General features: G+C 39.9%; 1 protein-coding gene across 20 annotated transcripts in view; it reads right to left on the minus strand.

Moving 5' to 3' along the window:
* Positions 1-663: 663 nt before the first annotated feature.
* Positions 664-21,639, minus strand: part of TMCC1 (transmembrane and coiled-coil domain family 1) — a 222,694-nt gene continuing 201,718 nt past the window's right edge. For all 20 annotated transcript variants that reach the window (XM_019646009.1, XM_019646008.1, XM_019646003.1 and 17 more), the window contains 2 exons: positions 14,501-14,636; positions 664-4,682 (listed from right to left, as the gene is read on the minus strand). In XM_019646009.1, the coding sequence (XP_019501554.1) occupies positions 4,368-4,682; positions 14,501-14,636 (451 nt within the window). In that variant the 3' untranslated portion in view covers positions 664-4,367. The remainder of the gene's footprint in view (positions 4,683-14,500; positions 14,637-21,639) is intronic.

Here is a 21,639-nt window from a genome sequence, read left to right on the forward strand (position 1 = left end):
GCCCAAATATTTTGACATATAGATCAGGGCTGTGAAGGACTAAGTCATCAGGTCCCTGCTTGGTACCCTTTCAAAGGCAAGATTAAGCTTCTAGATTTCCAAAGGCCTCCCAGAAATCATCAAGGAAGAGTCGTAATAGAATTCCTACCTCTAGAACAAAACCATAGATGGAATTAGGCTAGATAATAACTGCTTACATCTATACAGACTGTCAAATGTTAAGTATTTTACAAAGTATGTTTATACACCCATTATAATATTTATTTACAAAGCCTTATAAGAATGGACAGGGATTATTATACCCATTTTGGGGCCTTCAGATGCTGAATTTGGGGTCCTGCCTCTAAAGAACTCCCTGCAAAGGACTAAAATGTAGTCTTACCTACCAGTCAAATGGAATTGTGGCAAAGTGCCAGTCTAAAATGATGTGTATAAAATCCAGGGAGACAGTGACAGCCACCCTACTATAAGTTAAGGTTTAAGGATACTGGCTAAAGAGACACACACACACACACACACACACACACACACACACACACACACACACTCGTGCGCGCGCAACACATGTACACATAGTTTCTAATGTACAAACTAGTGGAAAGTCTTCAGACTGACAAACTTTTCACTGGAAACTGAATATGCAAAAATAAACAGCAAAACAAATCTGAGTCCAACCACCTCGTTAATAGCTGAGGTCTTTATTTCAATTTGTATGTACAGTAAAAGTGCTGCTGAGAATCTGCAGCAACCAGACAAAACATAAATGTAATTCTCTCTCAACAATTAGCAGCTTAAGATCTATCAACTACAGTGTTAACGTTCACACGTTCACAAGTGTCATTTCTGTACTTTTCAATTCGTGCAAGTGAGTTTTTATTCTTACACACTTTGATAAAACACACTTACAATCTAGTAGTCAATCCTACTTGAAGTTATCACCTAGCATACACAACACACAGACAGAAATGTTAACTCTTAGAGCCACATTCAAAATCCCCAAATTCCATTTGGGGGTGGGAACCATTAATTTTGCCTTTGTCAATTGGTTGATAATATTTGGTTTTCTTTTGGATGCATATTTTCCAAAACTGAAAGGCAGCTCCTCCTTGGAACTCACTCGGAATTCAGCATTTCAACTGACAGTACCTCATAAAATCAGAAACACAACCAATGCAGGGAAAACCACATGAAAATATGCTCATCATTAGGACATGGCTAGCAAGGAAGGCTTGATTCCAGTGCTTTTCTTGGTATCAGGTTTTTACCTCAATAGGGTGGAGCAGGTACAAGGGAGAGAAAAGATCCCGGTCATTGAAAAGTAAAACTTAACCTACTTTTGCTTTTTAAGGAGTCAGTGGAATAGAGAGCCTTCCTTGCCAGGATGCACTGAGTATGTACCAAGGAATCGAAACTGGAGCAGACAGAGAATTGCCCTTCAATTATCATAAAAATGGTAAAATGTTAGTCATTCTACAACCTGAACAGAATCACCCAGGTTACCACAGCCAGCCTCACGCATCCACTAACAAGTAATCCAGGAATGTTTCATTTTAAAGGGAATGCATGTAGTCTTTCCAAGAGAAGAAGCATTCAAGTGAGGGGAAGTTTCCACTCACAGAACAATTGTTAAACCATAGAGCGAGGTTATACAGGAGCTTTGAATAGATGAGAATCCAGGAACAGCCACAGTACAAAGAAACTCAAAGGCAACAGGTATGGGCAGCAGAAAATGGGGAAAGGCATCAAAACAGATTCATGGTTACGAACAGCATTAAATGTAGACAGCTGTTGGGCCTGGTGAAAAATCAAGCGAGAAGAGAGCTAGGAGGCCGTCACTGTGCCTGACCTAGCCTGAAGGTCCTTCCTAAGACAGTTTGAGAGAGGAGAATTGTAAGTTAGCACGGGCATGTTTGGCTGGGAGCTCAGGGGGCTTTCCAGAGGTGAAAACCTTCCTTTGATAGAAACTGTCCCAAGGCAAATGGAACAAGTTCAATCCATCTATCATAGTGACTTCTAGTGCCGACAAAACTTAGTAGCCTCTACAGAGTTTAGGAGACTCAAAGGTTCCATCTTAGAAAAACTGGAGGACTGTGGTTAGAGCACTTTTTCAGTAACTTTGTGTGGCTATCTTCTCTCCTCTGAGCCATGATGCTGAAGCAGAAAGGAGAAAGTAGGCTAGTTCGATAAGGTCACGGTGTCCTTTGGCACTCCTGCCTAAAGTCACTGCAATGTTTTTAGGCAAAGTTAACGTTTTAAATACACAGGCTTGGGAACGATTTGTTTTTGGCCTGAACATGAATTGGTTCCAATTATTGTTAAAAAGAAAAATCACCCCTGTGGTCCCTGCTCTGGGCACTAATTTTGAGAGCTCAACAGAGCTCATAGGTGCACTACAATCATCTGGGGACAGAGTGAAGATTGGGGTACCTGAGTTAAAATATCAAAATGACTGTGGAAACATGCTAACTCTGAGAAGGCCAGCCTGCCAAAGCCAAAGGAGGCTGAAGCTGTCATGTAAACCATGGTCTCAGACAAGGCAATGCTAATCTGGTTTCAAAGGAATTTCCCAGGATGGGGAAATAGGCAAAGCATGCTTCGCTCCTCTTTTTGGGGCACATTATGTGCCCCTTGCTCATTACTTGGTTGCCCAGAGCTGAGGCCAAGAGGGAAACAGCATTTGTGATTCAATATTATGAATATGAAGATTAGCCAAGCTTTCTAGACAGGCGCTAAAAACCCAAGTTTCACCAGGATGGTGGAACTGATTGGTTATAGGATGGGGAAGAAGTCTCAGTCCATTTTTCTAAATTGTCTATAAAAGTCCGCTGAGCGTAGCTATGTTAATAGGTCAGTCTATCTGAATAGGAAGCTGACAACATTTTACACCCCAAACTTGGGTCCTTCTAACCTGACACTTCCTTCTCTGCTCTTTAGTGAGAATCACCTTTAGTTGATTCTCTCAGGCAGACAAAATAAAGCTTTGAAATTAAGGATGCTGGGGCCAAAATGCAGACAGGAGATTCCACATCACTTTGGTTTCAGTAATTATAGGGTGTTAAAAATAAATTAAGGAAACACAAAGAATTATTTATGACTCTCATAATATAGTCTCAATTTTTCCTGAAGACAACCCCAGCCCAAGGTCACTGGGTAAACATTTTCTTGGGGCAAAAAAACACTATATCCTATCTTGCTGGTTTGTGGAAACAGCCTCCCCCTCTTCCCTGCACACCCCTTTCCTCTCCAACCAAGCCAAGCCCATAAAGTGGTGGTGTGGGGGCGGCAAACACCAAAAAGCAGCAGAAGCAGCCAGAGGAGGGAGTTAAGCTGAATCACAAAACAAGGGCGTCAGGGGCAGCAACTACAGCAAGTCTTCCTTACTCAAACTGTTTCAAGACAAGAGGGAGCAGCACACTTAAATATCCACACATTTCTTCATTTAAAAACATCACTTCTTTATTTCAAAGGAAAAAATAAAAGACCCTCCCAACCCTTTCCAAAAAAACCCAATAATAATAACAACAATAAAAAATCCTATTAGAAACCATAAGGAAGCACTGAGAGATTGAGTATTACATTCTTCAAGTATGCTGTTCGGATTTTTTGTTTTTTTAAATTGGTGACTGTACACGTATTTTTAAAAAAACCTTAAAAGTGCGGCCATGGGATTTTGCTTAAAACTAAGTATTTGGAGGGCTACTTCAAAATACTGCAGTAGGACTGTGCAGTGATCCTGTGGGGCGTGACACGCTCACTTCTGTATTCTAGCAAAGGTTACAGGACCAGGTTCAAAAGCGATCATACTTTCAGGGTTAGCAGGAGTGGCCAGCTTGAGTGAGAAAGCCAGGGAGATCCACGTGTTCTTCCACGGACAAGGAAAATCCACTCTGAATCCAAAAATTCAGACATGGAATGTGGTAGGATTTCACAGTAAAGTTAGTCTGGGAGGGGTAGAGGTGGTGAGCCCAGACAAGGCAGGGTGTTAGGTTTAACTGGTTTCCCTAATCAGGTTTTTCGCATCTTTTTAGTGGGTTTTAGTGAAGTCTTTCAAGCCACAATTTAGATGCCCTTCAGTGTGCTCCAGATTGTTGGTTCATGTTAAAGGACTGTTTAAGATTTGCATCCCAAGGAAAATCATGCTACATAAAAATGATCCAAGATTTTTGCTCAAAAAACTTCTTGGATAAAATCTAAAAAATACTATTGCAATTGCGTCTCTTGAAGAAAAAAACATTATTCTAAATGTAAACAGATTCACTCAACTCTTTTGTTGTTGTAGAAAATTTCAGAGTAGGTAAGTTGCTGTCTAATTCTTTGCTGCATGCACTCGCCAGAGGGTAGGGGAGCACTGCTTTCTTTTACCAGCATCATCTGGGGGAGGAAAAGAACCGTTCCACATAGCTGAAGAGGGCATCCCAGTGCTTCCAGAGAAAGGCAATGAAAACCACAAGGAATAAAGTGCTGAACGTCCTGTTGCGAGTCTTCATGAGAGGAACCACGCAGTTGGCTACCGTGGAGACAAAGACCAAAAGGACTGCCATGACCGCCAGGAGAATGTTGATGAGTTTCCCCAGAAGGTTCCGGGCAGTGGCGTTCTCCAACCCTTCCAGTTGTACCACCTGCTGCTGCTGCTGCTGCAGCTCCATCTTGGAGATGCGGGTCTGGCATGCCTCGAGGGCCTCCTGTGGGCCAGAACAGGGAACAGGTAAGCCATTTGCTCTCAAGTAAGCTGAGTAGCTGACATGCCCCTTGGGCAAGCCAGAGGCACCTTGAAGTATGACAATGATTTTAAATATGCTAGAGAGTGATGACAGCATCACAGCAGTGTAAGAAGACTCCTGTGTTTCTCCCTTTAAATTTAAGTAGGACAACTATAACTCAAAGGATCCCCTGCTCCACACACAAGCACAGCTCAAAGACAACACATTGGAACATCTGAAGAGCCCAGCAAAGAAAGCTGAGCCCAGGGCAAAGCAGAGGTGCCTACCAGCCAGTGGGGAGGAGCTGCCAGATCACAAACTTGCCTCCCTTGCCCCCGCCCAACCCAGCAAAGCCAGGAAGAGAAAACTGAGACATCTTAAACAGTACAGTGGAGCCACAAAATTGTGAACTCACCTTCTTGCCCCACCCATCCTCACTGAGCCTGGTAGAGGCAAAAATACAGTGGGGCCAGCGGCCACTAGTAAAAAGGAGGTAGTTCTGGGGGCTCATGAAACTGGTTTTCCACCACCTGCCACATACCCCCCACCAGTGGTGCCCTGTAACCGAGGCAAGCTGGTCACAGAGGGGACACCCACTACCCCAGTAGGTACGCAATATTTTTATTAACTGAAACAATGCCACTTCACCTGCTATCCCAGAGGCACAAATAGTAAGAGAAAACAAAAACTTGTGGTATAACACCATCTGCTGGAAAACAAAAGAAAGTACCCCACCTATCAACCTGTTGAATTGTTGAAAGCAAAACAATATTTAAACAATAGAAGAGCTTATTACCTCAAATACACAGAGAAATAATCCATCAAATACCATGAACAACCAAGGTAACATGGGAGCACAGAAAGGAAATGAAAAGCCTCCCCCCGAAACCAAATTCAAAGTTACAGAAGACTTTGATTTAAATGATAAGAGAATTTAAGTTTGCAGGTATGAAGAAGCTCAACAAGATAAAAAGAGAACTGAGGGAGGTAGTTCAATAAATTCAGGAAGAAAATTAATGAACAAAAGGAGTACTTTTCTTAGGAGTTCTAAAGTACTCCTTACCAAAAAGGTAAGTAAACTTACTAAGTAAACACTTTGGTATATTTCTTTCTTTCTTTTTTTTCTAAGATTTTATTGGGGAGTTGGGGGAGGGAATAGCATTGGGAACTCAGGGAAGGGGAACAGACAAGTTGCTGTCCTTTTGTTCTTCAGTCTAGTTGTGGAGGACATCGCTTCACTGGTCCATCTTGGTATTGTGATCATTGTACTCTTCCCAGCTGAGGCAATTGCTCGCCGGCCATCGGAAGGCCGCTCACGGCAGCTCACACTGGCTGTCAGCCGCTCACAGTAGCTCACGGCAGCCTACTGCAGCAGGGGCTGCAGCCTACGCCATCACAGGTGACTCATAGCATCCCAGCTCCAGGTTGAGCTGTTGTTCACCATCTTAGCTGTAGAGGGCGCAGCGTCACTGGCACTCACGTGGGATCCGAACCAGGGTCCTGCTGCTCAGAGCTGGCATCCCAAGCCAACTCTTAACCAATGCGCTACTCGGCCAGCCCAGTATGTTTCTTTTTTAAAGAAACTATAAAAAAAAAACCAAAAAGGAATTCTGGAGCCAAATAACTCAATAAATGATGCAGAATACATTAGAGAGCAGGCCAGAGGGAAGAAAGAATTAGCAAGCTCAAAGACAGGAACCTAGAAATGACCCAGGAGGAAGACAGAGAACCAAGTTTTTTTTTAAAATGAAAGAACTCTATGAGAATTATCTGGCTCCATTAAAAAGAGCAACATACGGATAATATGCATACCAGAAGATGAAGAGAGGGCAAAGGGAACAAAGCATATTCAAACAAGTAATCAAGAACTTCCCAAACCCGTGGAAAGAGTTGGACCTTAGAATTCAAGAAGCTAACAGAACACCTAATTATCTTAATGCAAAAAGACGTTTTTCAAGACACAATACATTAAAGCTGTCAAAAGTTAATGACAAAGAATTTGCAAGGCAGACGGGGAAAAAAGACTGTAACCTACAACGGAAACTCCATTAGATTACCATCAGATTTTGTTGTTGTTGTTGTTGCAGAAACCCTATAAGCTGAGAATGGAATGAAATACTCAAAATACTATAAGAGAGAAACCACAAGCCAAGAATAAAACATCCAGCAAAGGTATCCTTTAGCTATGGAGGAGAAATAAAGACTTTCCCAGACAAACAAAAGCTGAAGGACTTTATGCCACAAGACCTGCATTACAAGAAATGTTGAAAGGACCTCTTCTATCTGAAACAAAAAGACAAAGTACATAAAACTTTAAGTAAGATGACAAACAGACAGAAGCAGGAAACTGTAACTCTGTTTAAGAATAGAGTATTAAACAATTATAGAAAAAGGTTAAAAAAGAAAAAAGCTTAACTTAAAAAAGACTGTAAGTTCTGCAATTTGAAAACAAATGCACAGCATAAAAAGGGATAATTTGTGACAACAAAAACATAAAAGGGGAAGAGGAAAAGGGCTGAACTTGTACAGATGAATGAAGATAAGATGTAACCAGAAGAAAAAGGACTACTGTATGTATAAAACATTTTTTTTTACAAACCTAATGGTAACCACACACACAAAAATCTAGAGCTGAGGCACATATAACATAGAGAAAAAAGAAAAAAACAAAAAACCAGGAAAAAGAAAAAGCATACAAAATTACCAAACTAAAATAGCAGACAGAAACACATGGGAAAAGAAACAAGGGAGAGACAGAATAACCAGAAAACAAAAGATAAAATGGCTGTAAAAAATCCTCATATATCAATAATCACCCTAAATGTAAATGGACAGAACTTACCAATCAAAAGGCACAGAGTAGCAGGATGAACTAAAAAACAAGACCCAACTATATGTTGCCTTCAGGAGCCCCATCTCAGCTACAATGACAAACATAGGCTCAAAGTGAAGGGGTGGGGGCCGGCCGAGTGGCGCGATGGTTAAGAACTGGCTTGGGATGCCGGAGGGCCCTGGTTCGGATCCCACATATGAGGGCCAGTGACACTGCCCTCTACAGCTAAGATGCTGAACAATAGCTCAACCTGGAGCTGGGCTGCCATGAGTCACTGGGGACGGCGTAGGCTGCAGCCCCTGTGGCAGTGGGTTGCCATGGGCTACCGTATGTAGCCAGCAGCCAGCGTGAGTGGCCAGCAGCCGCAGTGAGCGGCCGTCCAGAAGCCGGCGACTGATCTGCCTCGCCTGGAAAGAGTGCAATGATGGTGCCAACTTGGGCCAGTGAAGCAATGTCCTCCACAACTAGACTGAAGACCAAAAGGAGAGCAACTTGTCTGTTCCCCTTCCCCCAACTCCCCAGCGTTGTTCCCATCCCCCAATTCCCCAATACGCAGTGAGCGGCCGTCCAGAAGCCGGCGACTGATCTGCCTCGCCTGGAAAGAGTGCAATGATGGTGCCAACTTGGGCCAGTGAAGCAATGTCCTCCACAACTAGACTGAAGACCAAAAGGAGAGCAACTTGTCTGTTCCCCTTCCCCCAACTCCCCAGCATAAATCTTAAAAAAAAAAAAAAGTGAAGGGGTGGAAGGTGATAGTCCAAGCAAATGGCATCCAGAGAACAGTGGGTATAGCCACACTTAGATAAAATAGATTTCAAGATAAAAAAGGTAACAAGGGACAAAGATGGACATTTAATAATGATAAAGGGGACATTCATCAAGAAAACATAACACTTAGTAATTACTAGCAGACCTAAAGGGAGAAGCTGACAAAACAATTATACTAGTGGACCTGAATATCCCATTGACGGCAATGGATAGATCATCCAAACAGAAAGTCAACAGGGAAATATCAGTCTTAAATGACATATTAGAGCAAAGGTCATATTTGATATTTATAGAACTTTCCATCCCAAAATGACAGAATATACATTTTTCTCAAGTGCACATGAAACATTCTCAAGGATAGACCAGGTGTTGGGGCATAAAACTAGTATCAATAAATTTCAGAAGACTGAAATCATACCAAGTATATTACCCAAGCACAATGGTATGAAAGTGGAAATTAACTATAGGAAGAAAGCTGGAAACAACACGAATATGTGGAGATTAAACAACATGCTACTGAAAAAAATACTGGGTCAAAGAAAAAAATAAAAGATCAAAAGATACATAGAAGCAAACGAAAATGAAAATATAACATAACAAAATATTTGGTATGCAGCAAAAAGTGGAACTAGTAGGGAAGTTTATAGCATTACAGGCCATCCTCAAGAAACAAGAAAAATCTCAAATAATCTAACATTACACTCTAAAGAACTAGAAAAAGAAGAACAAACAAAGCCCAAAGTCAGGATGAAGGAAATAATAAAATTTCCTTTGATTATAAATGAAGGAAATAAATAAAATAGAGGGAAAAAATAGAAAAAATTAATAAAATAAAGAGCTGGTTCTTTGAAAGGAAATAAAACTGACAAACCTCTGGCAAGACTCACTAAGAAAAAAAGAGAAAAGACTCAAATAAATAAAATCAGAAATGAAAGGGAAGTTACAATGGACACCACAGAAATACAAAGAATTATACAAGAATACTATGAAAGGCTATATACCACCAAATTCAATAACCTAGAAGAAAGACAGATTCTTTGAAATACATAACCTTTCTAGACTGAAACATAAAAAACTGGAAGACCTAAACAGACTGATCAATCACTAGTATAAAAATTGAAACAGTAATCAAAAGCCTCCCAAAAAACAAAAGTTCAGGACCAGATGGCTTCATTGGTGAATTCTACCAAATATTCAAAGAAGATTTAATACCTGTAATTCTCAAACTCTTCCAAAAAATTGAAAGGAGGGACTAGTTCTTAACTCATTTTACAAAGCAAACATTACCCTGATGCCAAAGCCAGGCAAGAACACACAAAAAAAGGAAATTACAGACCAATAGCTCTGATGAACATAAATGCAAAAATCCTAAACAAAATACTAGCAAATTGAATACAATTCATTAAAAATATACATCACGATCAAGTGAGGTTCATTCCAGGGATACAAGGATGGTTCAACATATGCAAATCAATCAATACAGCACATTAACAAAATAAAACATGAAGATCATGATCATATCAATAGATAACACAAAAAGCATCTGACAAGATACAACATCCATTTATGATAAAGACACTCAGTAAAATGGGTATAGAAAAAAAGTGCCTCAACATAAGAAAGGCCATATATGACAACCCTCAGCTAATATCATACTCAATGGTGAAAAACTGAAAGCTTTTCCTCTAAGATCAGGAAGGAATAAGACAAGGATGCCCACTGTCACCACTGCTTATTTAACATAGTACTGGAAGTCCTGGCTAGAGCAGTCAGGCAAGAGAAAGAAATAAAAGGCATCCAAATTGAGAATGAAGAAGTAAAGCTGTCACCATTTACAGATGAAAAGATTCTCTATATAGAAAACCCTAAAGGCTCCATGAAAAAACTATTTGAAACAATAGATACAATTAAGGTGCAGGATACAAAATCAACATACAAAAATCTGTTGTGCTCCTTTTTACTAACAATGAAATATCAGAAACAGAAATAAAGAAAACAATTCAATTTATTTTTAAAATAATATGGATAAAATCCCTAGGAATAAACTTAAGAGGTGAAGGACCAACCTATACACTGAAAACTATAAGACATTGTTGAAAGAAATTGAAGAAGACAAACAAATGGAAAGATATTCAGTGTTCATGGATTTGAAGAATTAACATTGTTAAAATAACCATAGTACCAAAAGAAATATATAGATTTAATGCAATCCCTACCAAAATCCCAATGGTATTTCTCACAGAAATAGAACGAAAAAAATCCTCAAATTTGTATGGAACCACAAAAAGACCCCAAATCACCAAAGCAACCTTGAGACAAAAGAACAAAGCTATAGGTATAACACTCTCTAACTTCCAAGTATATTACAAAGCTACAGTTACCAAAAGAGTATGGTAGTGGCAGAAAAAGACACACAGACCAATGGAACAGAATTGAGAGCCCAGAGATAAATCCACACATATATGCGCAACAAATTTTCAACCAAGGATGCAAAAACATACAACAGAGAAAGTAAAGTCATCAAAAACTGGTGTTGGGAAAACTAAAAGCTGCATGCAAAAGAATGAAACTAGACTGCTATCTAATTAAAATTAACTCAAAATAGATAAAAAGCTTGAATATAAGACCTGAAACAATAAAATACATAGAAGAAAACATAGGCACTTACCTCAGGGACCTTGGTTTCAGAGGGGTGTTTGTGAACTTGGCCCCAAAGGCAAGGAAAGTAAAAGCAAAAATAAAATGAATGGGGACTACATCAAACTGAAAAGCTTCTGCATAGCAAAAGAAACCATCAACAAAACAAAAAGGCAACCAACCAAATGGGAGAAGATATTTGCAAATGATACCTCCAATAAGGTGCTAATATATATCTAAAGTATACAAAGAACTCATAAAACTCAACAAGAAAAAAATAGAGTCTGATTAAAAAATGGGCAGAGGACCTGAAAAGATACTTTTCCAAGGAAGACATACAGATGGCCAACAGATACATGAAAAAAAAATACCCAGTGTCACTAGCTATGGTATAACAGAAATGCAAATCAAAACTACAATGAGGTACCACCTCACACCCATTAGAATGGCTATTATCAATAAGGCAAGAAATAACAAGTGTTGGAAAGGATGTAGAAAAAGAAAACCCTCATACACTGCTGGTGGGAGTGTAAATTGGTCAGCCACTATGGAAAACAGTATGGAGGTTCCTTAAAAAAATCAAGGTTCCCCCCAAAATTAAGGGACTGACCCAGCAATCCCTCTTCTAGAGATGTACTGAAAAATTTGACAACACTTGTAAAGATGTATGTACCCCTATGTTAGCTGCAGTATTATTTACAATAGCCAAGACATGCAAACAATCCAAGTATCCTTTGACGAATGATTGGATAAAGAAGATGTGGTACATACAAAGAATGGAATATTACTCAGCCATAAGAAAGATGAACTATTTCCACTTATGATAATGTGGATAAATCTTGAGAGTATTATGCTAAGCAGAAGTCAGATGGAAAAGGACAGGAAACATGATTTCATTCATATGTGGGACACAAAACAAAAAACAACAAATGAATACAACAAACAAACAAACTCACAGATCCTGACAACGAGTGGTGGTTGCCAAGGGGGTTGGGGGAGGAAGAATAGGGTAGATGGGGTCAATTACAAGGCAACGGAAGGAGACTACACTTCTGGTGGTGAGCACACAAAATGGAGTATACAGATGATGTATTATAATGTTGTACACCTGAAATTGATATAATGCTATTAACCAATGTTACCCCAATAAATTTAATTTTTTAAAAATGAATGCTTAGATAGATTCAGCATAGTCACACCACTGTCTTTTCTGGAAATATTTTCCAAAGGTGTGGTAACCTTTATGACAGTAATCTACTCTGTGGTACATGATTTCAAATAGAATCTAATTTTTGTTACAAACAAACAAGCAAGCAAGTAAGCTGGAGTCTTGAATGTGAGAGGCCAAATGCATAACTCACTATTTCAGTAATTATTATTCACCTGAACTGCCCTCCACTGCATTCCTGTGGGATGGCTGATACAGGAAGCAGTGGCCACAATTAGGTTTGGTCTTGAACATTTTAATGACGAGACCTCAAATATATGTTTTGTTCCTCTCTTTCTCGTTTAAAAATTATTAAGTTGCACAGGACACACATATTTTTGCAACATAAAAAGAAATTTCAAGTAGGACACATAATCTCTCTTGATACTTTCCTCAATTCCAGCCCCTGCCCTTGTAATACTGTCAGTTTGGTGTGTGTTCATCCTTTCGCCTGTGTTTAATTATATACGTATGTATGCCTAGAGAAATGTATGCAATTATTTTTTTACTTTCTATTTTAATATAAATAGTATCACACTATAGGAACTGGTCCACAACTTGCCTTTTTCACTCAACTGAGTCTTGGCAATCTCTCCATGTCAATACATAGAGACCCACCTCCTTCTTCTTAACGGCTACACAGCATTTCATAGTATGAATGTCACAGTTTATTCAGCTAGTTCCCTATTGGAGAGATTTATTTACCACTCTTTCACTGTAACAACGGAGAGGTGAACATCCTTTGGACATCCTTGTACACACTACCTGGTGTCTTTCAAGTTGAGTCAATCCCTGACACATTAGTGAAAAGGGCTCCCTGCTCTCTTTTAAGAACACTCCTCTTTTTAAGGTTGATCTCTGTAAAGAGGACATTATGCCCAAATATTAACCAAACATTACAAGTGATCAGCTACCATCAAGACCATGACCTTCACCCATGAGTCTGTATGAAATTTACCATAACACTCAAGAGGACATAACCTATTTCCTTAGCTATGGTCAGATACCCTCCAAAATTCAAGCAGTGATGGAAGCCCTGGGTTTTTCTGGTCTTTGTTTCAGTGGGTCCTGGCTTCCTAGGATTTGAAGCCAAGGCCAGGCAACTTCAGACTGAAGCTAGCTAGAGAATGGACAGACAATGGATACATCTCTGCTCACTATGATCTTGGGGAAAAAACTAAAACATAAACAGAATTCCAGGGGCCTGGAAAAGATGGCCGCTGGGCAAATGATGTAGATGCTCTTGATTCTTTTAGGCTACTGTGACCACTTCCCTTCTCTCAGACTAATTTCAAGAGGCCTTCATATGAAACCACCAACTGTTCCCTTAGAAATACCTCCCAATTGGGATGAAAAAAAGTTAAATATTCTATTTTCCCACAAAATAAACCAGAGGGCTACTAACCCTCTGAACATTACTGCTGCTTGTATTTCTCACAAACTGCCTAGCAATATGCCTGTAAAAGGTTTGGATTTGGAAGCTAGGACAAAAGCCCCCTTTGCTATAGAAGAAGATAGACAGATGGACATGAGACTTGTCAGAGCAGATCTTGAAGTAGTGACTAACAGACGTAATGCATGAGGTTTTCCATAGAATGAGACCACTGTGATCCTGAGAAACATTTCCCAAGATTGCAAACAAATATACCACCTCCAATCATGTAGATATTTGAGAAATGCACCTCATTTGAAGAGCAGGTGAATTAGGTACAGTTGGTATTCACTTCTTTTGATACACTATCCTCCCCATCTTTTTTTTTCTAAACTTTTTATTGTGGTAAAACACACATAAAAGTGTACAATTCCGTGACATTTAGTAAATTCACAATGTTGTGCAACCATCACTACTATCGAAATTCTGGGACATTTTTGTCATCCCCAAAAGAAATCCCCTACCCCTTAGTTGTTACCCTCCGCTCCCCTTGCTCGCACCCAATGGCAACCTACTTTCTGTCTCGGTGGATTTGCCTATTCTAGACACTTCACATAAATGGAATCATACAATAATGTGGCATTTTATGACTGGTTTCTTTCACTGAGCATAATGTTTTCCAGATTCATACATATTATAGCATGTATCAGTAACTTCATCCCTTTTTCTTCATTGTGGTAAAATACACGTAACATAAAATTTCTCACTTTAACCATTTTTAAGTGTACAGTGGTATTAAATACATTCATATTGTTGTGCAACCATCACTACCATCCATCTCATAGCTCTTTTCATCTTGTAAAACGGAAACTCTGCATCCATTAAGCAATAATCCCCCCAACTCCCCCAACCCCCTAGCCCAGGACAACCACCATTAATTTTCTGTGACTATTTCGCTTTTACACCTGATCCTTCATACTAACCTGGATGTCCCGGGCCCGTTCATAGGACTGATATGCAATTTTCTCTTCCATGCTGGCCAATTCCTGTTTCAAGTTCAAGATTTCATTCTGGTGGAGCTCTGTTAGGTCATTTAGTTGTTCTTCTAATCGTTCACATCTAAGAAGGGGGGAAAAGTTAAAATTGTAGGCATTCTATATTTTTCCTGGTATTATTCACATCTAATCCCCAAAACTCATTCTGCAAAGGAAGAAAACAAAAGCACAAAGAAACCGAGTGGCCTGGGGTAACAGGGCACAGTAGTGGTGACAGCGTGTCTCTGGAATGGACAGCTTATCACAGGGCCATATCGCAGCAGCAACATGGCTCTTCCACATTCTTCTCAACACATAGATAGTATTTGCAGTGATGCCAGCAGCCACAGTTAGCTTTGAGCAAACCTGTAATAAATGAGGCAGTTCTTATTCTGTTCTGAGTAGCATACAGGACAGGGGAATACTGGAGTACAATTAAGCAGATCGCATCAAAAGATAAACAGCAAATAAATGTAAACTGACCCAGCAGTTACCAGTCACTTATTCCGACCCTGGACAGGTCACTCACCTGGATGGTCATGATTCACGGCCCACCACTCCCATGGCCAAGCACAGTGACTGGGACATCTCAGTCAACAAATATTTACTCAAAGCCTGCTGTGTGCCTGGTATGTTCAAAGTACTAGGAATATTGTGATAAACAAGACAGAAAACCTTGTCCTCAGGAGTTCACAATCTAAAGCGGGAGGTGGGGGAAAAAGGGGGGAGATGGGAAAAACAAGATGACTGCAGATATGGATAAGTAAACCAAAGATCACCAGGGGTGTACAGCAGAGTGCCCGGCGGCTGGATAAACTGGAATGCTCAGGGAAGACCTCATCCATGTTCAACGCTCTTCAACAATGAGAGCTGAAACTTGAATGATGATATGAACAAGCCTTGTGAAGATGGAAGGAATAACAAGTATAAAGTTTTCAATATGGGAACTAGCTTGGCAGGTTTAAAGGACAGAAAGTAGGCCAGTGTGGCTATAACTAAGTAAAAAAGAGGGAGAATGAAGGGAAATGAGATTCCCTGGGAGCAGGGATTTTAATTCATTTTAATTCACCTTGTACCTCCAGCACTTAGGACTCCATATAAGAAAGTGTCCCCTACATAAAGACGGAACCTGGGCAGGGCATCTAAAGACTAGTAGTATTGGAACAAGTTTGAAGGATGAATCAGAGATTCCAGGTGGAAAAGAACATGGGTAAAGAGCAGGAGGTAGAAATGTACAGGATAAGTGATGGTGGATCTAGGTTGGAGGGAAAAAAAAGGGACATCTGGCCTTAAAAGGTAGACAGGGGAGTGGAGGTTCTGGAATAGACAGTACATGGGCTCAAACAGACTGCTTGTCAGAGCAGGGGAGAGGGTGACATGATGAACACAGTGTTTTAGGAAAATGGTAGAGGTGAGGAGGACAGACTGGGATAGACAGTGTGTGGAGTCCCAGGAATCAAACAGAGCTAGCTATTGTACATAGGTGAGAGAAAGGTTGAAGACTACACATAAAAAAAGACTAGGGGCTGGCCAAGTGGCTCAGTTGGTTAAGAGCTCACTCAAGAGTGCGAGCTCTAAGCAACAGGGTCGCCAGTTCGATTTCCGAGCTGAGGTGCCGCTGAGAGCTGCCAACAGGTGGCAGGATGGCTCAGCTAAAAAAAAAAAAAAAAAAAAAAAGAAAAAAGACTAGATAGGAAAGAATACACATGTCCCCACCTTATGGTGACTAGAATGGAAGCCTCTCTGTTAGACGGCTCATCCCAACACAATATACCACCACTGGGCACTGCTTGGCAAGCACACACCTAACACTAGCACAGGAGCCTCAGAGGGCTTTGTATTAAAAAAATAAAAATGCCAGAACTCAAACATTTAAAACTATCCTCCCCTTTCCCTAGTTTTTAACATCTATAGTACACAAACTTTTAAGAGATACATGGAAGTTCTTTCTCTGTTTAAGGTAATTGTTATGTTGCAGCATCACCAACATTCTCCCTTCCAATAATTATGTGGTAAATAACTATATCCTAAACTTCATTGCTTCTCTAAGAAACAAGGATTTTTTTTTTAAAGGCACAGTCTGACCCTTTTTACTATGTTACTGAATCCTATTTACAATAGTTCTCCTTTATCCTTGATAGGAATCTGTACTGCTTTCTTTCATGATGAAACTCTGTTACTAAAGTGACTGAACAGAATGATCAGAAGGTGTTGCCACCTTTTGTCCGTAACTAGGGCAGATATTCTCTGTGACTCTGCCTTTTCAATCATCTGCTGCCCAGGGCATATGCTCGGAAACAGGTGCCACCTTTGGAATTGCTTTTCCACCAAATGCCTCAATATTATGGTAATATATTGTGTTTTTATGAATTTAAGCCCACTGTTTTGTGGTGTTTTTAGTGTTTGATGATTTTTTATCATTCTCTCTCCTCACGAGAGAGAGGCTTTGTAAAGAATGTGTTCTAATATGTGAGTCCTTTGGGATTTAAAAGAAAGGCTGGGTCTGGCAGCAAATAACTCTCCTAAGCTAAGGACTGACGTTGGTGGCAGGGAGGGAGGGTGGTCGCAACCGGACTGCATGCCAATAAAAGCAGACCCATGTGAAATCTTTGGCATGTGTTCCATAGGTTACCACCCCAACCTCCTGGTCCACAAATTGTGTAGTCTTTCAGGAATGTTGGGGAATCTTATTTGATGTTAAACATGTCTCACATACACCATTAGAACAGATTAAAAAGTAACAGCAGCAGCAGCAGCAGCAGCAGCAGCAGCAGAGCTACCATTTATTCAATGCCTACCATGCAAATTCATGTTCACGACCCCAAGAAGGTAGTAGGAATTACCTGCACTTTACAGATGAGGAAACTGAAGCTCAGTGAGGTAAAGTGACTTGCCCAAATCACACAGAAATTAAGTAGGGGAGCAAAAATCTGAATCCAGATTTGTTTGACTTTAAAACACTAATTGTTAATCTCTACACTGTGATGCCATGTTGAAACTATTCAAGAAGCCCAGATAAGCTAACTCCTTGTATGCATAAGAGCCAGATCTACAGTTGATATAAATCACATAGCTACAAAGGGAGTTGGACAATACTGCACTGATATAATGGTTTAGAGCTTGATGTCAAGGTTGAGTCAATGAGAGGAGGAGTGTAATAAAAAGACTATGGACCTACAATAAAAAAGGAGATAATAACAAGTGTTGGCAAAGATGTGGGGAAATTCAAATCTTGGTATATTGTTGGTGGACATGTCCATCAACTGATGAAATGGATAAATAAAATCTGGTGTGTTCATACAATGGAATATTATTTGGAAAGAAAAAGAAGTGAAGTAATGACACATGCTATAATTTGGATGAGCTTTGAAAATACTACGCTAGTGAAAGATGCCAGTCAGGAAAGGACCACAAATTGTATGAGTCCACATATATGAAATGTTCACAATAGGCAAATCTATAGAGACAAAAAGATTAATGGTTGCCTAGGGGCTGGGACAGGGTTTGGAAGATTGCACGTTGATGAAAATGTCCTAAAATTGAATATGGTGATGGTTTCATATATCTGTGAATATACTAAAAACCACTGATTTGTATGCTTTAAATGGGTGAAATGTATTGCATATGAATTATGTCTCAATAAAGCTGTTAAAAAAAGATTAGGGATGTCTGCAACTTACTTTGAAATGCATTAAAAAATAAACAGAAGAGGGATGGGTAAATGGAAAGATACATAATAAAACAATATAGTAAAACATAGAATCTACGAGGTAAGTATATGAGCATTCCCTGTACAATTTTTTTGTCAAGTTTGCAGAGTGTTTGAAAGTATTCTAAAAAAAAAATAAATAAACACTGGGGAAAATGATTACAGATGTTATAGCCAGGAACACTGGGTTTGAGTCCTGGTTCCTGCTCATAAGCTGCAGAACGCAGGGGTGAAGCAAGACCCACAATGGGTCCAACTGCAACAGCTCCATTAATTCATTAATAACTACCAGCATTTGTTTATCTCTTCAAGTAATAAGAATTACCTGGAGAATGATGACTTTCTGAAAGAACAGAAAAGTTGCAGCTGTTATTGTGTAACTGAAATCCTCTTCAACTTACACAAATAGTTGTGTTTGGATTATCATAGTAAGCACCTCCAATCTGCAGGAAACATCAGGGAGGAAACTGATAAAGCCATAAACTTTGAGGCTTTTGCAAAATGTGATGAACAAATCGTTGGCAAGATGCCTTTGGTGTTTTGGAATGCAAATTTTCTGGCTTGCCTCAGTACCTTGAAAGAACATTACTGGTCTGTCATTATTAAAACACTTTTCCTTAATTTGTTCACCCAGGTCATGGAAGTTTGTTCCTCAGCTCTTTTTACAACCTCACAAACCTGATCATGCTTAGCAATTCCAGCCAAACATTTTTTCAGTGCCATCAGCCTCTAACAGCCTCTAAGTGGCTTAACTCACATGTGAAATTGGGGTCTAAAAACAGGCTAACACAAAGAACCCAGTAAAAAATGATGTGGTGTTGTTATTTTGAGCGGAGGAGTGCATGTTGGGGAGGAATTGAGGGTTCAATCTAATCTAATCACTGTAAGCATCAAAACACTAGCACCACTAGTAACAAGAACAATGATAAATACCCTCCCCCATATTTTTATGAGTCGCGTCTGCCTCGGAGGAAGGAACTCGGATTCAAGAGGACATATCTACATTAATCCTCACCTCCTTCCTTCCTGGGAGGTACCTTCAATTTATAAGTAAGGAATGGGAGGCCAAGAAAGGTGCGGTAACTTTCCTGGTAGTTAATGAAGTGTAGATGGGTTCTGAATCACTTGGTTTGTGCCTTTTGTTTTTAGATTTTTTACTGCTGCTTTTTTAAAAACTTTTTTCCTGTACTATTAATCAAATGCAAAATCTGGAGAACAACAAAAGGAAGAAAACACCTATACTCCTGTTCCCACTGACTTCCCACTACTCCCATTATTAATATTATAATCTCTTTTGCTTCCTTTACTTGCAAGCGTTTAGTTCTGGTCTGAACCCTAAACCGAGAAGCCAGATGCCTAGGGAATCCATAGAAAGAACACCTCTGTCTTGTCATTAAATATTAACACCAAACCAAAGACTAGGGGGAAAAAAGAGGATGTCATTTCATACAGTCTTTCATAAGTGATTTTTTAAAAACAAGAACTCCCTGTAAGCAATTTTAACCCCTCCGTCTGTCTAACACTAATTAAAGCTCTCTGGACAGGAAAAGGGGGTTCTTGATCCTACTGGTATATGATTTTGACTGGCACATGCTTTTCATGTGACTCCATCTGGAACACAAAGTAGCATGAGATTAATAATCTCATTCTGAGACTTTTCAACTCAAAGATCCTTCATAAATCATTACAATTCAAGGGGAACGTAGACACCTAAAGTTGGTCTGAGTATAAGCTAACAGAAAGCCTTAACACTGTAAGATCCTTTTTTAAAAAAGTAGGTTATATCATATTTGGGCAGGTGAAATTCCTCCTCCAACCCCAAGAGCAAAACCTGCTCTACCTACAAAGTACTAAAGCACATCTAGATTTTGTTGTAGGTGAACAATACATAAACGAATAGTGATTTTGGAAAAGTGTTTCATTTACTGAATTAGTCAAACCGGTAGTCACCTTCCTAGATCAAAGATAAGTCAGGACTCTTTTGGGTCAAATTCCTGACCAATGAGAAACCAGGTGAGTGTACAGGCCAGGAATGCTTCACCTAATGCACCACTCTTTGGGTGTGGTCAAAAGTTTGGAGCCATCTCTGTGAGCTAGTTGGGCCTCCCTAGTTGGGCAACAGGTCACTAGGACAGGATGGCTGAAGAATCTTGTAGAGCAGGTACCCAGAGAAACAGGAAGAACTAAGTCCCAGGGCTGACACAGATAGGCAACTATGGGAGCAGACTACTGTATTATTTCTCAAATGCTTGCCAGGGACCTGAGGTAGCTTCCGCCAGTGTTTGGCCAGAATGGAGAGACACAGCTTAGGGTAGGGGATATATAACACGTGATGAGAGCTTGAACACATTCTTGGCTGAATTAGGGAAAGTCGATTTTGCCTCCTTTGTTACCTCATTTGTGTTGAAGCCCAAAAAGAGGCTCAGAAACACTGAACTAGCCTTCAGTTGAAAAGGAAAAAAGTACAGAATCGGTCCCCAGTTGACAATCGCCCAAACTTTCAGGGCAGTGCATTATCTTAAAGACAAGCAACAGCAGATGCCTAAAGCATATAGGGATTAAACAAAAGCTAGAGAGGCTTTTGGAAACTTGTTAATGACAGCTTTCTGACACCTTGGCACTCCCCAGACCACACTAGGTGCTTCCACAAACATTACCTCATTTAATAATCACAACAAACCTGTACAATAGAAATCATTACCTTGTTTTTATAGAGGAAACTGAGGCTCAGATGAGTTACATATGGTCACATAGCTAATGTCAGAACTGACAAGCAAATTTAGGCTTGTCCAACCTCAATTAATTAATGGATTTCTTTTCTCTCCTTCTCTTCCCCCTCCAACCTTCCTCAGTCCTTCCTTCTCATTTTCCCTCCATTACTTACCTCTTCAGTGGCTAAACTAGGAGGAACTCATCTGAAAATCTCTTTCATGGAAGTTCTTACCCTTCCTAAGAGATTCTCTAATTGGGCTTTTTTCTCTTATAAACAAAGAGCTAATATGATTCAATATTCTCAATTTCTTTTTCAAACTTGTTTGCCAAACTTAGTCTACATATCCACTGGAGAGTCTCCAATCAATTTACAGATGACAAACAGGGCTAACACCTGGAATAAAGGGGCTACAACAGCTATATGTGACCATATATCTGTCTTATGTCCAGTGATAGTAAAATATTTAAACAACAATTTGTTTAGTTAGAATGCCAATGGCCTGTGCTAACTGGGTTACCTTAGTTACTGACTTTTCTATTGCATGTGATAGCTGCTCATGGTGACTGCCTCCTTCTGTATTTTTGCTTTTATGACTCAGTTCAATTTAAAATATCTCTGGGCTTAATACAACCTTAGAAGCCAATTTCCAAAGGGCAGTAATCCCCT

This window comes from Hipposideros armiger, unplaced genomic scaffold (genome assembly GCF_001890085.2).
Source record: "Hipposideros armiger isolate ML-2016 unplaced genomic scaffold, ASM189008v1 scaffold_96, whole genome shotgun sequence".
Lineage (NCBI taxonomy): Eukaryota > Metazoa > Chordata > Mammalia > Chiroptera > Hipposideridae > Hipposideros > Hipposideros armiger.